General features: G+C 30.4%; 2 protein-coding genes across 2 annotated transcripts in view; both read left to right on the forward strand.

Moving 5' to 3' along the window:
• LOC141337918 (serine/threonine-protein kinase 38-like) overlaps window positions 1-705 on the forward strand; it is a 19,199-nt gene extending 18,494 nt beyond the window's left edge. Inside the window, exon 13 of the mRNA XM_073843494.1 lies at window positions 685-705. Coding sequence (XP_073699595.1) covers window positions 685-705 — 21 coding nt within the window. The remainder of the gene's footprint in view (window positions 1-684) is intronic.
• A 140-nt stretch (window positions 706-845) lies between these two features.
• On the forward strand, window positions 846-17,524 carry LOC141337919 (DENN domain-containing protein 2D-like). Its single transcript, XM_073843495.1, has 11 exons — window positions 846-1,052; window positions 3,011-3,123; window positions 5,881-5,950; window positions 7,683-7,760; window positions 7,830-7,970; window positions 8,035-8,183; window positions 10,943-11,114; window positions 11,195-11,245; window positions 14,024-14,105; window positions 14,182-14,415; window positions 17,291-17,524. The coding sequence occupies exons 1-11, from the start codon at window positions 846-848 to the stop codon at window positions 17,377-17,379; spliced, it is 1,386 nt and encodes a 461-aa protein (XP_073699596.1). The 3' UTR covers window positions 17,380-17,524.
• The last annotated feature ends 11 nt before the right edge of the window (window positions 17,525-17,535 follow it).

Here is a 17,535-nt window from a genome sequence, read left to right on the forward strand (position 1 = left end):
GTATTAATATTAATATTATTAAAAATAAAACATTACATAAAATTTTCAAATTACAAAAAAACTATTGGATTTTTATATTGCAGTTTACATTGTATTATTTTAGTAAAATAAATCAAAATTATATTACATAAATAAAATATTAACTACTTGGTTTTGTTTTATAAAATATTAAAACAAAATATATATTATATTATGTTTTAATGATTATATAAATACAGAACATGCCAAATAAATTTACAAATTTGCATGTCATTTGTTTTTGTGTATTTTTTCTTAATAAAAAAAATGTATTTATGTAGGTGAAAAATATTAAATATTAATATATAAATGTAAATGATATTGTCATAATTTATATATTTATGTTTTTCAAGTTTTTCTTTTTTTAAACAATTTTATTTAAGTCTCAGTAAACATATGATATATAAAATATATATTTATGTCTTAATTTAATCTTTGAGAGCATATTTAGTCAGTTTTCCAGAGTCTGTAAATATAAATCTGATGGTGAAGAGTTAAGGAATCAGATCAGCATGTGTTTGTGATTAAAGTCCATGCGAAACAGCATTCACAACACAGTTAGCTCCTATAGTAGCCAGTGTGTTTTTAATCAGTAAGTGTCTTGATTTCGTTGTTGAGGAGTCTGTGTAGAGGTGAAGTGCTCTGATTGTGGTTGACTGTGTTCAGAGCTGGTTCTCTGTTCTCTAATGTCTCAGATGTGAGTTTGCAGTCAGATGTTCCAGTGCCGTTTCCTCTGTGGTTTTCTGAGCACAAAGTGTGTTTGTGAGGCGCTCACCTGCTCATTGTTCTGTTTGTGGTTTGTGACACGTGTTTCTCAGAAGTCGGTAATGTCACACGTGTGTGTGTTGTGTTTGTGTTCAGAGCGCAGCTCTTCTGATCCCGGTGCGTATCCGGCTCCAGCCGCGGCGCCTCCTGCAGGACGGGAGAGCCGTCACACGGGTCAGCGCTTCTTCGAGTATCTGCTGGTGGTCAGTCTGAGGAAGAAGAGAAACGAGGAAGGTTACGAGCCCCACATCACCTACCAGTTCCCCAAGGTCAGACCAAACACACACAAACACACACATGTCACCCTGGACCACAAAACCAGTCTTGACGGCCATCTTGAGAAAGACAGTTGACCGAAATCCGTCTTAAACCTCTGAGACGCAATTTTCTGACTGCTCCTGCTCCTAGAGCTTTAACTCTACAAACTCCAAACTCGGCTCATATCTTCAGACTGATCTGACCGGGTGTGCTGTATATTTTCAGATTGATCGGACTTACGGTTTTCCTGAAAATGCCAATTAAAACTGGGAAAAATCCCATAGACTTACATTGAGGGAATGTTCAAATGAGCCAACGCTATTCAAACTCCAACTGACAAAATTCAAACTCTAACTGTCAAAACTCCCACAATCCATTGAGACTCAATCAAACTGCCCTACTATGAACTATAATTATAATCCAAACAGACTAATTTATCAAAAATAATGTTAACAAAATGTGAATCATGCTAGTAACATGCTAATAATTTGCTAATCATGGTAGCAACAAGCTAGTGACATGCTAATCATACTAGAAACATGTTAGTAACTTGCTAATCATACTAGTAACATGATAATAATGTGCTTATCATGGTAGTAACATGCTAGTGACTTGCTAATCATGCTAGTAACATGTTAACCATGCTAGCAATATGCTAGTGACATGTTAACCATACTAGAAACATGCTAGTAACTTGTTAATCATACTAGTAACATGATAATAATGTGCTTATCATGGTAGTAACATGCTAGTGACTTGCTAATCATGCTAGTAACATGTTAACCATGCTAGCAATATGCTAGTGACATGTTAACCATACTAGAAACATGCTAGTAACTTGTTAATCATACTAGTAACATGATAATAATGTGCTTATCATGGTAGTAACATGCTATTGACTTGCTAATCATGCTAGTAACATGTTAACCATGCTAGCAATATGCTAGTGACATGTTAACCATACTAGAAACATGCTAGTAACTTGTTAATCATACTAGTAACATGATAATAATGTGCTTATCATGGTAGTAACATGCTAGTGACTTGCTAATCATGCTAGTAACATGTTAACCATGCTAGCAATATGCTAGTGACATGTTAACCATACTAGAAACATGCTAGTAACTTGTTAATCATACTAGTAACATGATAATAATGTGCTTATCATGGTAGTAACATGCTATTGACTTGCTAATCATGCTAGTAACATGTTAACCATGCTAGCAATATGCTAGTGACATGTTAACCATACTAGAAACATGCTAGTAACTTGTTAATCATACTAGTAACATGATAATAATGTGCTTATCATGGTAGTAATATGCTAGTGACTTGCTAATCATGCTAGTAACATGTTAACCATGCTAGCAATATGCTAGTGACATGTTAACCATACTAGAAACATGCTAGTAACTTGTTAATCATACTAGTAACATGATAATAATGTGCTTATCATGGTAGTAATATGCTAGTGACTTGCTAATCATGCTAGTAACATGTTAACCATGCTAGCAATATGCTAGTGACATGTTAACCATACTAGAAACATGCTAGTAACTTGTTAATCATACTAGTAACATGATAATAATGTGCTTATCATGGTAGTAACATGCTAGTGACTTGCTAATCATGTTAGTAACATGCTAGTAACTTGTTGATCATGCTAGTATATATATATATATATATATATATATATATATATATATATATATATATATTACTGTATGTATGTGTGTATATATATTTTTTTTTTGTAGGGGGCTATTTTTTCATATTTAATCAAAATAAAAACGCATTATGTATTTTAAATATTTACGAATATTTAAGCATTTTGATATTTTTGAGACAAATATTCACATTAGTTATATAATTACTATTTGTACACTTACATTTATTAATAAATGTCATTTTAATGAATAATTAATAATATTTGTAAGAATAATGAATGTGTGTGTGTGTGTGTGTGTAGCGTGAGGTGATGGGGCGTGTGCAGCGTGAGGAAGAGGAGAAGTGTATGAAGGCCGCTCATCTCTTCTGTTTCCCGGAAGGAATCAACTGGGCTCCTCTGACTGAATACAGCAGGTACAACCACACACTAAACACACTCATCCGGTTTGACACTTTCACCTCTGCTCCAACCACAAATGCATCATTTTCACACTTTTGCACACCGACGCTGATGGAAACTGCAAACGCCTGCAGGAGCTGCAAGACTGAGCTGTTGATCAAACACCAGCGGCTCTGATTGCCATTAAAGACTTCAATGAAGGCAGAACGTTCCGTCATTAACACCAATCACCAGTCACTCCACATTCTCTAAACCTGTCCAGATATATCCACATTTGTGGTCTTGGACAGGAAGTAGGTGTGCAGGGTCTCAAACACGCCAAAGGGCAGTGCCCTTAATGCACACTCAATCCTAAACCATAATTTTAATTTTTTATCTTGTAATTATGACTTAAGTCATAATTTCAATTTGTTGTAAGTTATAATTTTGACTTTAAAATTATAATTTAAACTTTTTATCTCATAATTTCAATTTTAAATCATAATTTCAACTTTAAGTCATAATTTAAAAAATTTTAAGTCATAATTTCAACTTTTTAAAATTATTTCAACTTTTTATCTCATAATTTCAACTTTAAGTCATAATTTCAACATTTTTAAGTCATAATTTCAACTTTTTAAAATTATTTAAACTTTTTATCTCATAATTTCAACATTAAGTCATAATTTCAACATTAAGTCATAATTTCAATTTTTTGTCTCATAATTTCAACATTAAGTCATTTCAACTTTTTAAAATTATTTCAACTCTTTCTCATAATTTCAACTTTAAGTCATAATTTCAACTTTTTAAAATTATTTCAACTTTTTATCTCATAATTTCAACTTTAAATCATAATTTCAACATTTTTGTCATAATTTCAACTTTTTAAAAATTATTTCAACTTTTTATCTCATAATTTCAACATTTTTAAGTCATAATTTCAACATTAAGTCATAATTTCAACTTTTAAAATTATTTAAACTTTTTATTTCATAATTTCAACTTTAACTCATAATTTCAACATTAAGTCATAATTTCAACTTTTTGTCTCATAATTTCAACATTTTTAAGTCATAATTTCAACTTTTTAATTCAAAATTTTGACTTTGTCTCACAATTTCAACTTTTTAAGTCACAATTTTGACTTTTTTGTCTCATAATTTCAATTTTTTTAAAGTTATAAGTTCAACTTTAAGTCCCAATTTTGACTTCTTTGTCTCATCATTTCAACTTTAATTCCTAATTTTATATTTTTTGTCTCATAATTTTTGTCTCATAATTTCAACTTTTTAAGTCGTCATTTGCCTCATAATTTCAACTTTTTAAAGTTTCTTTTTATCATGTAATTGACACAAGTCATAATTTTGACTTTTTAATATTATAATTTCAACTTTAAGTCATAAATTTGAATTTTTATCTTATAATTATGACTTTAATCATAATTTAAACTTTAAGTCCCAATTTTGACTTTTTTGTCTCATAATTTCAACTTTAAATTCCTAATTTTGATTTTTTTGTCTCATTTTTTGTTTCATAATTTCAAATTTAATTCATAATTTTGACTTTTTGTCTCATAATTTGTCTCATAATTTCAACTTTTTATGTCATTATTTGCATCATAATTTTAACTTTTTAAAGTTTCTTTTTATCATGTAATTATGACACAAGTCATAATTTTGACTTTTTGAAATTGTAATTTCAACTTTAAGTCATAAATTAGAATTTTTATCTTATAATTATGACTTAAGTCATAATTTTAACTTTAAGTCCCAATTTTGACTTTTTTGTCTCATAATTTGTCTCATAATTTCAACTTTTTAAGTCCCAATTTTGACTTTTTTTGTCTCATAATTTCAATTTTAATTCCTTATTTTGACTTTTTTTGTCTCATAATTTCAATTTTAATTCCTTATTTTGACTTTTTTTGTCTCATAATTTTTGTGCCATAATTTCAACTTTTTAAGTCCCAATTTTGACTTATAATTACAACTTTTTAAAGTTTCTTTTTATCATGTAATTATGACACAAGTCATAATTTTGACTTTTTAAAATTATAATTTCAACTTTAAGTCATAAATTTGAATTTTTATCTTATAATTATGATTTAAGTCATAATTTTAACTTTAAGTCCCAATTTTGACTTTATTGTCTCATAAGTTTTGTCTCATAATTTAAATTTTTTTAAGTCATTATTTGCCTCATAATTTAAACTTTTTAAAAGATTTTTTAACATGTAATTATGACACAAGTTATAATTTTGACTTTTTAAAATTATAATTTCAACTTTAAATGCAACTAAGTCATAAATTAGAATTTTTATCTTATAATTAAGACCTAAGTCATAATTTTAACTTTTAAGTCATAAATTTGACTTTGTCTCATAGTTTCAACTGTATCATGTGATTATGACAGTCATTATTTTGACTTTTTAATCTCATAGTTTTGACTTTTATCTCCTAATTGACTTTTACGTCTCATAATTTCTCAAAACTGTTTTTAATTCATAATTTCGACATTTAATCATGTAATTATGTAATATCTCCGGGGGCATTTTTTCAACAGTATTTGGTGTTTGGTCCATCAGGTGTTGAGAAAAGTTCCACACACACTTGTGGTCTTCAAGCCCACCTCAACACTTGAGCCAAAAACAGGACATGCGTCATATCAGTAGTCAAGTGGCCAAGTGCAGAGACCGCAGGTGTGGGTCTGGATTTCAGAATGACAGCGTTTTATTGTCGGACTCTTGATCTGGAGGACATGTGTGTTGATGATTTATTGACTCTCTGCAGCGAGACCTTCTCCTTCGTTCTGACTGAAGTGGATGGCAGCAGGAGGAACGGATACTGCAGGAGGCTGCTGGTGAACCTCAGTCATTATTAAATATACCTCAATATCCACAGGACAAATATCACAGGATTAGAATGTTATGTAAAATGTCACATTTAATATAATTACTGCACGTGTTATTCAAATATATTGTAGTATTTAATGGTTATAATTAGAATTTCACTCTGCAATGATAATGTTAATCATATTTTAAACATTCTTCATTATTTAGAGTAGAATTAGGAGTTAATGTAGAATATTTATAGTTATCATATTAATGGATAATTGGTAACTGAAATGTATTATAAAATGTAAAAATATTAAGTTTAAAATATAAAAATATATAAATAAAATATATAAATAAAAAATAAATAAAAAAAATAAATAAATAAAAAATAAATAAAAAAGTATATAAATCACCTATGTTAAATATTCTATAATATTTAGTCATTCTGATTAAAAATAAACAAAGTACTGTAATTTTTAATTAATTTTTGAATTAGAAAATTTATACTTACAATAATTAAATATGAAATATATTAGAATATTGTAGAATATGAAAATTTTAAATGTTACATATTATAATTTTGACTTTTTGTCTCATAATTTAAATTTTTTTTGTCATATTTTTCAACTTTTTTAAGCCATGATTTAAACTTAAATCTTAAATTTTGACATTTTGTCTCATAATTTCGACATTTAATCATGTAATTATGACTTAGGCCAGTCATAATTACTACTTTTTATCTTATAATTTTGACTTTTATCTCCTAATTATGACTTCAACAAGTCATAATTTAAACTTTTAAGTCATAATTTTGACTTTGTCTCATAATTTAAATTTTAAATCATCATTTTTTTAAGTCATAATTTTGACTTTTTATATAATTTAGTCATAATTTGAACTTTTTAAAGTTGTCATTTATTTTATCTTGTAATTATTTAACAAAAAAAATTGTAAGTCATAACTTTTTGTGGTCATAATATTTACTTTTTATCGTGCATTGAATTATTTAGTAATTAGTAATAATGAACATTAAAATGAATTATAATAATGAATATTAAAATATTGAAAATGTTTATAATTAAAGTTTATTTTCAGCAATATTTTTACTTAACATGACATATTTCCCAACATTTAAAATACCAAAATGTTAAGAATATTGAAAATGCAATATTTATACTTAATAATAATAATAGATAATAAACATGAAATATATTATAAGATAACAACATGCTAGAATCAATAAAAATATTTATAATGAAAAACGTTTGTATCTTTTTATTCTCACAAGGTAAATCACGTTTTTAACAGTTATTTTTAATTATTCTTCAAATACTTGTCGTAATAATTAAGAACGATCAAATACGAAATATTTTAGAATATTTAAAAATATTAAATTAAACACATTTAGAATTAAATTAATTTTTAAATTACAAGTTTTTTATTAATTGTTAATATTTGTTTTTATCATTTCCCATAAACTTACTATAATAATTACGAATGATTAAATGTAGAATATTTAAACATTTCGGAAGTTTAAAATTACTAAGGATGTAATATATATCGCATATGTGCATTAAATATAGTATCTAGTAATTATAACGATTAAAAATAAAGAACAGTATGTATAACAAACAACATTATGTTAATCGTAAGTTTTTAATAGTTATTTGTTAACGTGTTTGTAGCGAGCTGAAGTCATTAATATATAATGAGAGTGCTGCTGAATAATTAATGAGCTCTCTCTCTCTATTGGTTCAGCCGGATGGGCGTGGCGCTCGTGTTCCGGAGGCGTACTGCATCATCAGTCATGTGGCGTGTTTCGGACTCTTCTCAAAGGTGAGGGAACAAACACACACAGACACTCCTCCTCCGACGGTTCAGCGCTGACTCTTGTGTGTTGCTCAGATCTTCGACGAGGTGGAGAAGCGGCGGCAGATCTCCAAAGCCATGATCTACCCGTTCATGCAGAGCCTGCGGGAGTCTCCGTTACCGGCTCCGGGAAACACGGTCACCGTCAGCAGCTTCATCCCTGACTCCGGGACAGAGGTGAGTGTGCGTCTGAAGTGTGTGTAGATGATGATGTCTCCAGATAACAGCGGTCTGATCTCAGATCATCCGTCTGACGCGGCCCGCTGAGTCCTGGCTGGAACACGTGGACTTCCGCTCGCTCTTCCGCTGCTTGAGCCACGAGGAGCTGCTGATGGTGTTCGCCGCCGTCGTCATGGAGCGACGAATCATCTTCATCTCTGACCAGCTCAGGTGAGCAGCGCAGCCAATCAGAGCGCAGACGCACATATTTATACTTGGCACAATCGATTTTAAACGTCACACATTCCTCATAAACTTATTTTAAAATAAAAAATAATTTAATTTTATTTACCTTTATAAAATCAATTATAAAATCACATAATTTTTTTCCCCGTTATAAATACCTTTAACTTTAACTTTGTCGGTTGCTATGATGATTAAAATAACTAGAAAAGGTATTTTATTATAGTAATTGTTGCTAGCATGCTTCTAACATGGTTAGCATGTCACTCACATGTTGTTAGCATGATTTGCAAGTTTCTAGCATGATAGCATGTTGTTGGCATGATTAGCATGTTTCTAACATGATTAGCATATTTCTAGCATGATTAGCATGTTGTAAACATAATTAGATAAGTTACTAGCATATTTGTAACATCAATAGCAAGTTTCTAGCATGATTAGCAAATTATTAGCAGATTTTTAACAACATTAGCAAGCTTGTAGCATGATTAGCATGTTGTTGGCATGTTTCTAACATGGTTAGCATGTTGTTAGCATGATTTCCAAGTTACTAGCGCGCTACTATCATGATTCTAGCATGATTAGAATGTTTTTAACATGATTAGCATGTAACTAGCATGTTTATAGCATGTTGTTAGCATGATTATCAAGTTACTAGCATGTTGTTGGCATGATTTCCAAGTTACTAGTGCGTTACTAACATGATTCTAGCATGATTAGAATGTTTTTAACATGATTAGCATGTAACTAGCATGTTTATAGCATGTTGTTAGCATGATTAGAAAGTTACTAGCATGTTGTTGGCATGATTTCCAAGTTACTAGTGCGTTACTAACATGATTCTAGCATGATTAGGTTTCCAACAAGATTAGCATGTTACTAGCATGTTAGCATGATTAGAAAGTTACTAGCATGTTGTTAGCATGATTAGCAAGTTATTAGCACATTTTTAACATCATTAGCAAGTTTTTAGCATGATTAACATGTTGTTAGCATGATTAGCAAGTTACTGGACCATTTTCTAGCAAGATTAGCAGGTTACTAGCGTGTTGTAAACATAATTAGATAAGTTACTAGCATGTTGTTAGCATGATTAACAAGTTATTAACATATTTGTAACATCATTAGCAAGTTATTAGCATTATTAGCAAATTATTAGCAGATTTTTAACATCATTAGCAAGCTTCTAGCATGATTAGCATGTTGTTAGCATGACTTCCAAGTTACTAGCACGCTACTATCATGATTTTAGCATGATTAGAATGTTTTTAACATGATTAGCATGTAACTAGCATGTTTATAGCATGTTGTTAGCATGATTAGCATGTTACTAACATGTTGCTAACATGTTGTTAGCATGTTTAGGTTTCCAACAAGATTAGCATGTTACTAGCATGTTAGCATGATTAGAAAGTTACTAGCATGTTGTTAGCATGATTAACAAGTTATTAGCACATTTTTAACATAATTAGTAGGTTTCTAGCATGATAGCATGTTGTTGGCATGATTAGCATATTTCTAGCATGATTAGCATGTTGGCATGTTCAGCATGTTTCTAACATGGTTAGCATGTTGTTGATTTCCAAGTTACTAGTGCGCTACTATCATGATTCTAGCATGGTTAAAAGGTTTCTAACGTGATTAGCATGTAACTAGCATGTTGTTAGCATGATTAGAAAGTTACTAGCATGTTGTTGGCATGATTTCCAAGTTACTAGTGCGTTACTAACATGATTCTAGCATGATTAGGTTTCCAACAAGATTAGCATGTTACTAGCATGTTAGCATGATTAGAAAGTTACTAGCATATTGTTAGCATGATTAACAAGTTAATAGCACATTTTTAACATCATTAGTAGGTTTCTAGCATGATTAGCATGTTGTCTTGTTTAGCATTTTTCTAACATGGTTAGCATGTTGTTAGAATGATTTCCAAGTTACTAGCGTGCTATTATCATGATTCTAGCATGGTTAGAAGGTTTCTAACATGATTAGCATGTAACTAGCATGTTGTTAGTATGATTAGAAAGTTTCTAGCATGTTGTTAGCATGATTAGCAAGTTATTAACACTTTTTTAACATCATTAGCAAGTTACTAGCATGTTAGCATGTCCGCATGTTACTAATATTTAATACTACATTAAATGTAATATTTAATATAATTTTAACATTATTTTATCATTTAAAATAATTTATTTTTAGTTTATTTGTTCTAATAAAAAAACTTTATAATTAACTATTAAATATAAAGTATTCATATTAGAATATTTAATACCGGAAAAAAATATATATGTTTTAATAAATTATTTTTTTATAATTATTTGTTTATTGTGAATAATTATTAGCGATAACATTTAAAAGTAAAAAATATGAAAATGTTTTTAAGAAATTATTTCTTTATCATTATTATGTTAGAATTATTTATTATAACATGTATACTATTATTATCTATTTATTATTTTACTAAACATTTATTATTATTATTTTGATTAATAAAAACATTGAAATATTTATAATTATAATATTAATCATCAGATTTAAATATTTTGTAATATTTACGATCGTTAAATTAATGATAGAATTATTAAAAACAGTAATGATACAAAAAAATATCAGATTTTTATATAATTATATTAATTTTTTGAAGTTGTTTTGTAATAATGATGATTTAAAAATATATATTTACTGTAAAACACAGTGATGTTGTTTGAGTTGTGTGAAATGAATATTAGGTGTGTTGTGTGCAGCACTCTGTCTCAGGTAGTTCACGCAGTCGCGGCTCTGCTGTATCCGTTCGTGTGGCAGCACACCTTCATCTCCATCGTTCCTACGGTTCTGATCGACGTGTGTTCAGCGCCGACGCCGTACCTGCTGGGAGTCCAGAAGAACATGCTGGAGCTGCTGACGGACCACAGCGACGTCAGTCTCTCACTCAAACATGATCATTACTAACCAGCAGTTATAAACTCCTCATGCTGATGATTGTGTTTGTGTCTCAGTTGATGATCGTGGATCTGACGCCTGGAGTACAAACTAAATTCATCACCAGAGTGAGTCTCACACACAAACACTTCCTCTCATTTACTCCCTTCATGTTTCCTTACTGTGTTTGCTGTTTGTTTGTTATTTCATCCACCTATAGATTACAAAAAGTAATCCATTACTGATTACAGATAACTGAGAAAGCTTGGAATGTTCAAATGATCAACACTATTCAAACTCCAACTGTCAAAATTCAAACTCCAACTGTCAAAATTCAAACTCCAACTGTCAAAATTCAAACTCCAACTGTCAAAATTCAAATTTAAACTGCCAGAATTCGTTGAGAATAAATCAAGCTTCCCTTCTATCAACTATTTCTAATCCATTTAAACTTCCATTCGATCTAATATTTATTTAATAATCTATTTAACTATCTAGCCTAGCCTAGCGACTACAGCATTGCTAGTAACTTAATAATCATGCTAGTAACATGCTAGAAACATGCTAGTAAAATGCTAATCATGTCAAAAAGCATGCTAGCGACATGCTAATCATGCTAGTAACTTGCTAATCAAGCTAGAAACAAGCTTGTAACATGCTAGCAACATGCTAGTAACTTGTTAATCATAAACGAAAACATGTTAGCATACCAGTAACATGCTAATCAATGTAGGAACATGGTAGTGACTTGCAAGTCATGTTAGACACATACTAACAACATGCTAATCATGCTAGAAACACATCAGCAACATGTAAGTGATGTCAAAGTCATGTTAGAAACATGCTAGCAACATCATAAAATGCTGGAAACATGTTCGCAACTTGATAGCCATACAAGAAACATGCTGGTGACATGCTAATCATGTTAGTAACATGGTAATTATGCTACAAACAAGCTAGTAACATGCTAACGACTTGCAAGTCATGCTAGAAACATGCTAGCAACATACTCGTAACTTGCTAATCATGCTAAAACATGCTAACTTGTTAGTAATGCTAAAACATGTTAAAATACTAATAATATGCTAGTCATTCTAGTACCTTTGCTAATTATGCTAAAAAAATGTTAATCATGTTAGTAACATGTTAATAATGCTGACAATATGTTAATCATGCTAGAAACATGCTAGCAACTTGTTAGTAATTCTAAAAACATGTTAACATTAATAATACGCAAATAATGTTAGTAACATGCTAATCATGCTAGTATCAAGCTAGAAACATACTAGCAACATCATAAAATGCTGGAAACATGTTAGCAACTCGATAGCCATACCAGAAACATGCTAGTGACATGCTATTAACTTGCTAATCTTGCTAGAAACCTGCTAACAACTTGTTAGTAATGCTAAAAACATGTTAACATACTAATAATATGCTAGTCATGCTAGTAACTTGCTGATTATGCTAGAAACATGCTAATCATTTTAGTAACATGTTAATAATGATAGAAACATGCTAATAACTTGTAAGTAACATGTTTATCATGCTAGCAACTTGTTAGTCATACCTAGCAACATGCTAATCATGCTAGTAACATGTTGATCATGTTACAAACAAGCTAGTGACATGTTAACAACATGCTAGTAACTTGTTAGTCATGCTAAAACGTGTTAATAATATACCAGTAACATGCTAATCATGTTAGGAACACATTAATCATGCTAAAAACATGCTAGTGACTTGCAAGTCATGGTAGAAACATACTAGCAACATGCTGGAAACATGTTAACCATGCTAGAAACATACTAGCAACATTTTTAGTAATGTGCTAATCATGTTAGAAATAGACTAGCAACATGCTTGTAACTTGTTAATCATGCTAGAAACACACTAGCAACATGTTAGTGACTTCCAAGTCATGCTAGGAACATACTAGCAACATGCTAATAACATGTTAGAAAGTTATTTATCATGTTAAAAACAGACTTGCAACATGCTAGTAACTTATAAATCATGTTAAAAACATACTAGGAACATGCTAGTAACTTGTTAATCATGCTAGAAACACACTAGCAACATGTAAGTGACTTCCAAGTCATGCTAGGAACACACTAGCAACATGCTAATAACATGCTAGAAACAGACTAGCAACATGCTAGTAACGTATTAATCATGTTAAAAACATACTAGGAACATGTTAGTGACTTCCAGGTCATGCTATAAACAGACAAGCAACATGCTGGAAACATGTTAACCATGCTAGAAACATACTAGCAACATGCTAATAACATGCTAGAAACAGACTAGCAACATGCTAGTAACTTATTAATCATGTTAAAAACACACTAGGAACATGTTAGTGACTTCCAGGTCATGCTATAAACAGACTAGCAACATGCTAATAACATGCTAGAAACAGACTAGCAACATGCTAATAACATGCTAGAAACAGACTAGCAACATGCTAGTAACTTATTAATCATGTTAAAAACACACTAGGAACATGTTAGTGACTTCCAGGTCATGCTATAAACAGACTAGCAACATGCTAATAACATGCTAGAAACAGACTAGCAACATGCTAGTAATTTGTTAATCATGCTAGAAACATGCTAGTAACTTGCTGGTCATGCTAGCAACATGCTAATAATCTTATCTCTCTATATAAAGTTCTATATGTATAAACTTCTAAGCTTTTACAGCTGCTTTAAACTTTCAGGCTAGGCTTTCTCAAGCCAGTCTAAAGTTGACATTGACAAATGTTGTAATGTAGTTTCAGATAATGTAATTAGAGTGTTTTTTTTTTTAGATAACTAACTATGACTTAAACTATGACTTAATCAGAAGACCCTAGCAACCGCATAGCAACGGCGTGAGATGCAGTAACGCTGATGTGATTTCAGATGGGGGACGAGGAGTCTCTGCTGCCGCTGAAGCTGAAGGAGGAGCTGCTGTCCCGTCTGTCCGCTCGCACACGCCACTCCTGTGAGTTCGGTCTTAGCGCGCTAACCTCTTCCAGTAAGAGCGCCGCTCAACTTCCTGTTGTTGTGTGTTCTGGCAGCGGCGGAGGAGCTGAACCGGCTCGTGTCAGAGGCCTTCCTGTCCGTCTTCATCAAGAGCGTGGGCCACTTCTCGCAGCACATCAGGAGAAGCGGGAACACGCGCCTCTTCCACAAGAAGAGCTTCCTGAAGGCCGTGGAGCACAAGTCACACCTCAACTTCATCAGGCTCTTCATCCAGACGCAGATGTTTGACCTGTTCATTCAGGAAGAGGAAACACAGCCCAATCCTAACGGTACAAACACGCTTCACACACCTTCTCATCCGTTTAAGAAGCTCAGACTAACACTTCCAGTCAGAGGTCAATCATGTTTTCTTACTGGGAAAGATATCAAAACATCTTCAGAATGTGTTTTTATCAGTGGGGATATTCTTTATCTGTTCTTTTATTTAAATGCTCCAGACTAATAGCATTTTAAGGAAACTTTTTGAATAACTTTGTCATTTTAAAGCTGTCCAGTTTATGAACTGATACTTACACATACATCACAGGATTAAAAATAAACAATCTTTTAAAATAATAAAACAAACCAAGAACAACAAAAATCTTTTTTGTAATTCCTCAAATTTCTTAGATATAAAGACAGAATTGCAAAATTAAAGTCGCCGTTCTGAGAAGTCGCAATTGTGATGGGAAAAAACCCTCAGAATTGTGAGATAAAAAAGTCGTAATTGCCTTATTCATTTATATTGTTATATTGTTTAAAAAAACAGAATTGTTTGACGGAAATTCAGAATTTTGAGAAAAAAAGTTTAAGTTAAATTTAAATAAACTGTCTGAATTGCAAGTTAAATTTTTTTTTAAAATCGCTAAATATTAAGTTTATATTTTGTCATTTCGTAAAAAAAAAATCAGAATTGTGAGATACAGTCGTAATTACCTTATTTCTATTATTATGTTGTTTAAAAAAAACAATTTTATGACGTAAATTCAGAATTCTGGAAAAAAAAAGTCAAAATTGTGAGTTTATATTTTACAATTAAAAAAAACTGTCTGAATTGCGAGTTTCTCTTGAAGTTATGAAAAAACTCTGAATTGCAAGTTAAAATTCAGACTTTTTTAAAATCGTTAAATATTACGTTTATATTTGCAATTTCGAAAACAAAAGTCAGAATTGTGAGATTAAAAAGTTGTAATTACCTTATTCATTTATATTGTTAAATTTTTGAATAAAATACAGCATTTTATGAGGGAAATTTAGAATTCTGGACAAAAATTCTAAATTGTGAGTTTATATTTTACAATAAAATAAATGTCTGAATTTGCGAGTTAATTTTTGGAGATTTCAAAAAAAGTCTGAATTTTGTTTATATTTAGCAATTTTGATTAGTCAGAATTGCAAGTATATATTTTGTAATTTGAAAAAAAAGTAAATTGCAAGTTAATATTTTGTAATTTCGAAAAAAAAGTCTAAATTGCGAGTTTATGTTTTGAGGTTCTGAAAAAAGTCAGAATTGCAAGTTTATATTTTGTGATTCCAGAAAAAGGTCTAAATTGTGAGTTTATAAAAAAAAAAAAATCTGAATGGCAAGTTATTTTGCATTTTCGGAAAAAAAAAAGATCAGAATTGTGAATTTATATTTTGAAGGTCTGAAAAAAGTCAGGATTGCGAGTTAATATTTTGGAATTTTGAAAAAAAAATAAAAAAAGTTCAGAATTGCAAGATAATATTTTGAGGTTCTGAAAAAAGTCAGAATTCAAAGTTTATATTTTCAAGATCTGACAAAAACATCTGAATTGCGAGTTTATATTTTGTGATTTCAGAAAAAAGTCAGAATTGCGAGTTTATATTTTGCATTTTCGGAAAAAGTCTAATTTGCGAATTTATATTTGCAATTTAAAAAAAAAAGTTTGAATTGGAAGTTTATATTTTGAAGTTCAGAAAAAAGTCGGAATTGCAAGTTTATGTTTTGGAATTTTGAAAATAAAGTCAGATTTGCCAGTTTATATTTGGAAGTTCTGAATAAAAAAAAAATCTGAATTGCGAGTTTATTTTTGCAATTTCAGAAAAAGGTCTAAATTGTGAGTTTATACTTTGACATTCTGAAAAAAATGTCATAAAAAAAGTTATGTTTAGCAATTTCGAAGTCAGAATTGCAAGTATATATTTTGTAATTAAATAAAAAGTCTGAATTGCAAGTTAATACTTTGTAATTTTGAAAAAAAAAAGTCAAAGATTTGCCAGTTTATATTTTGAAGTTCTGAATGAAAAAATCTGAATTGCGAGTTTATATTTTGGAATTTTGAAAAAAAAAAAAAGTTTTAAAAGAATTGTGAGTTTATATTTTGTGATTTCAGAAAAAGGTCTAAATTGTGAGTTTATATTTTGCATTTTCGGAAAAAGTCTAATTTGCGAATTTATATTTGCAGTTTAAAAAAAAAAAAGTCTGAATAGGATGTTTATATTTTGAAGTTCAGAAAAAAGTCAGATTTGCCAGTTTATATTTGGAAGTTCCGAATAAAAAAAATCTGAATTGCGAGTTTATTTTTGCAATTTCAGAAAAAGGTCTAAATTGTGACTTTATACTTTGACATTCTGAAAAAAAAAGTTATGTTTAGCAATTTCCAAGTCAGAATTGCAAGTATATATTTTGTAATTAAATAAAAAGTCTGAATTGCAAGTTAATACTTTGTAATTTTGAAAAAAAAAAAAAGTCAGATTTGCCAGTTTATATTTTGAAGTTCTGAATAAAAAAATCTGAATTGCGAGTTTATATTTTGCAATTTCGAAAAAGTCGGAATTGAGAGTATGTTTTTTGAAGTTTGAAAAAAGTCAGAACTTCGAGTTGAATTGCGAGTTTATATTTTGGAATTTTGAAAAAAAAAAAGTTAGAACTGTAAGTTTATATTTTGAAGTTCTGAAAAAAAGTCTGAATTTTTTTAAAAAATCCGTTTTACATGATTTTTGCAATGCATTTTTGTGCATTAAAAATCAAGACTTCACATGGGTGATCTTAGCAGCACAAAAACATATGCTTTTAATAAATGATATCCAGAAAGTGAGCCAAGTTTGTTCGTCAGGACTTCAGCATTCAGCACAGTGCTGTTTTTAATGAGAGAATTCAGAATGCATCATTTGTCTTCTGATCGTGTTCTCGTTCTCCTATAGCGTTCTTTCACAGGAAGGTGTCTGAGTATCACGAGAGGAAGAAGAAGGAGAAGATGAAGGCCGGATGGGTGCGAGGAGTGGTGGTGTAAACAGGTGGAGCTTCACTCATTCTCAGGATGTTTTCATGTTCGTTCAGTGTTACGCTCGTCTCAACCTTTATTAACGCTCTTCAGACACTCCGGCAGTATTTAACGCTGTTTATTCGTGTAATGCTCTTAACATAATAAAATATAAAGTGACCTGTT

This window comes from Garra rufa, chromosome 7 (assembly GCF_049309525.1).
Source record: "Garra rufa chromosome 7, GarRuf1.0, whole genome shotgun sequence".
Classification (NCBI taxonomy): domain Eukaryota; kingdom Metazoa; phylum Chordata; class Actinopteri; order Cypriniformes; family Cyprinidae; genus Garra; species Garra rufa.

Coding starts and splice junctions, on each gene's coding strand:
- LOC141337919 (XM_073843495.1), top strand. CDS start 846: ATGTCACACGTGTGTGTGTTGTGTTTGTGTTCAGAGCGCAGCTCTTCT. Junction 5,951..7,682: donor GATACTGCAGGAGGCTGCTG/GTGAACCTCAGT, acceptor CTATTGGTTCAG/CCGGATGGGCGTGGCGCTCG. Junction 7,761..7,829: donor GTTTCGGACTCTTCTCAAAG/GTGAGGGAACAA, acceptor TGTGTTGCTCAG/ATCTTCGACGAGGTGGAGAA.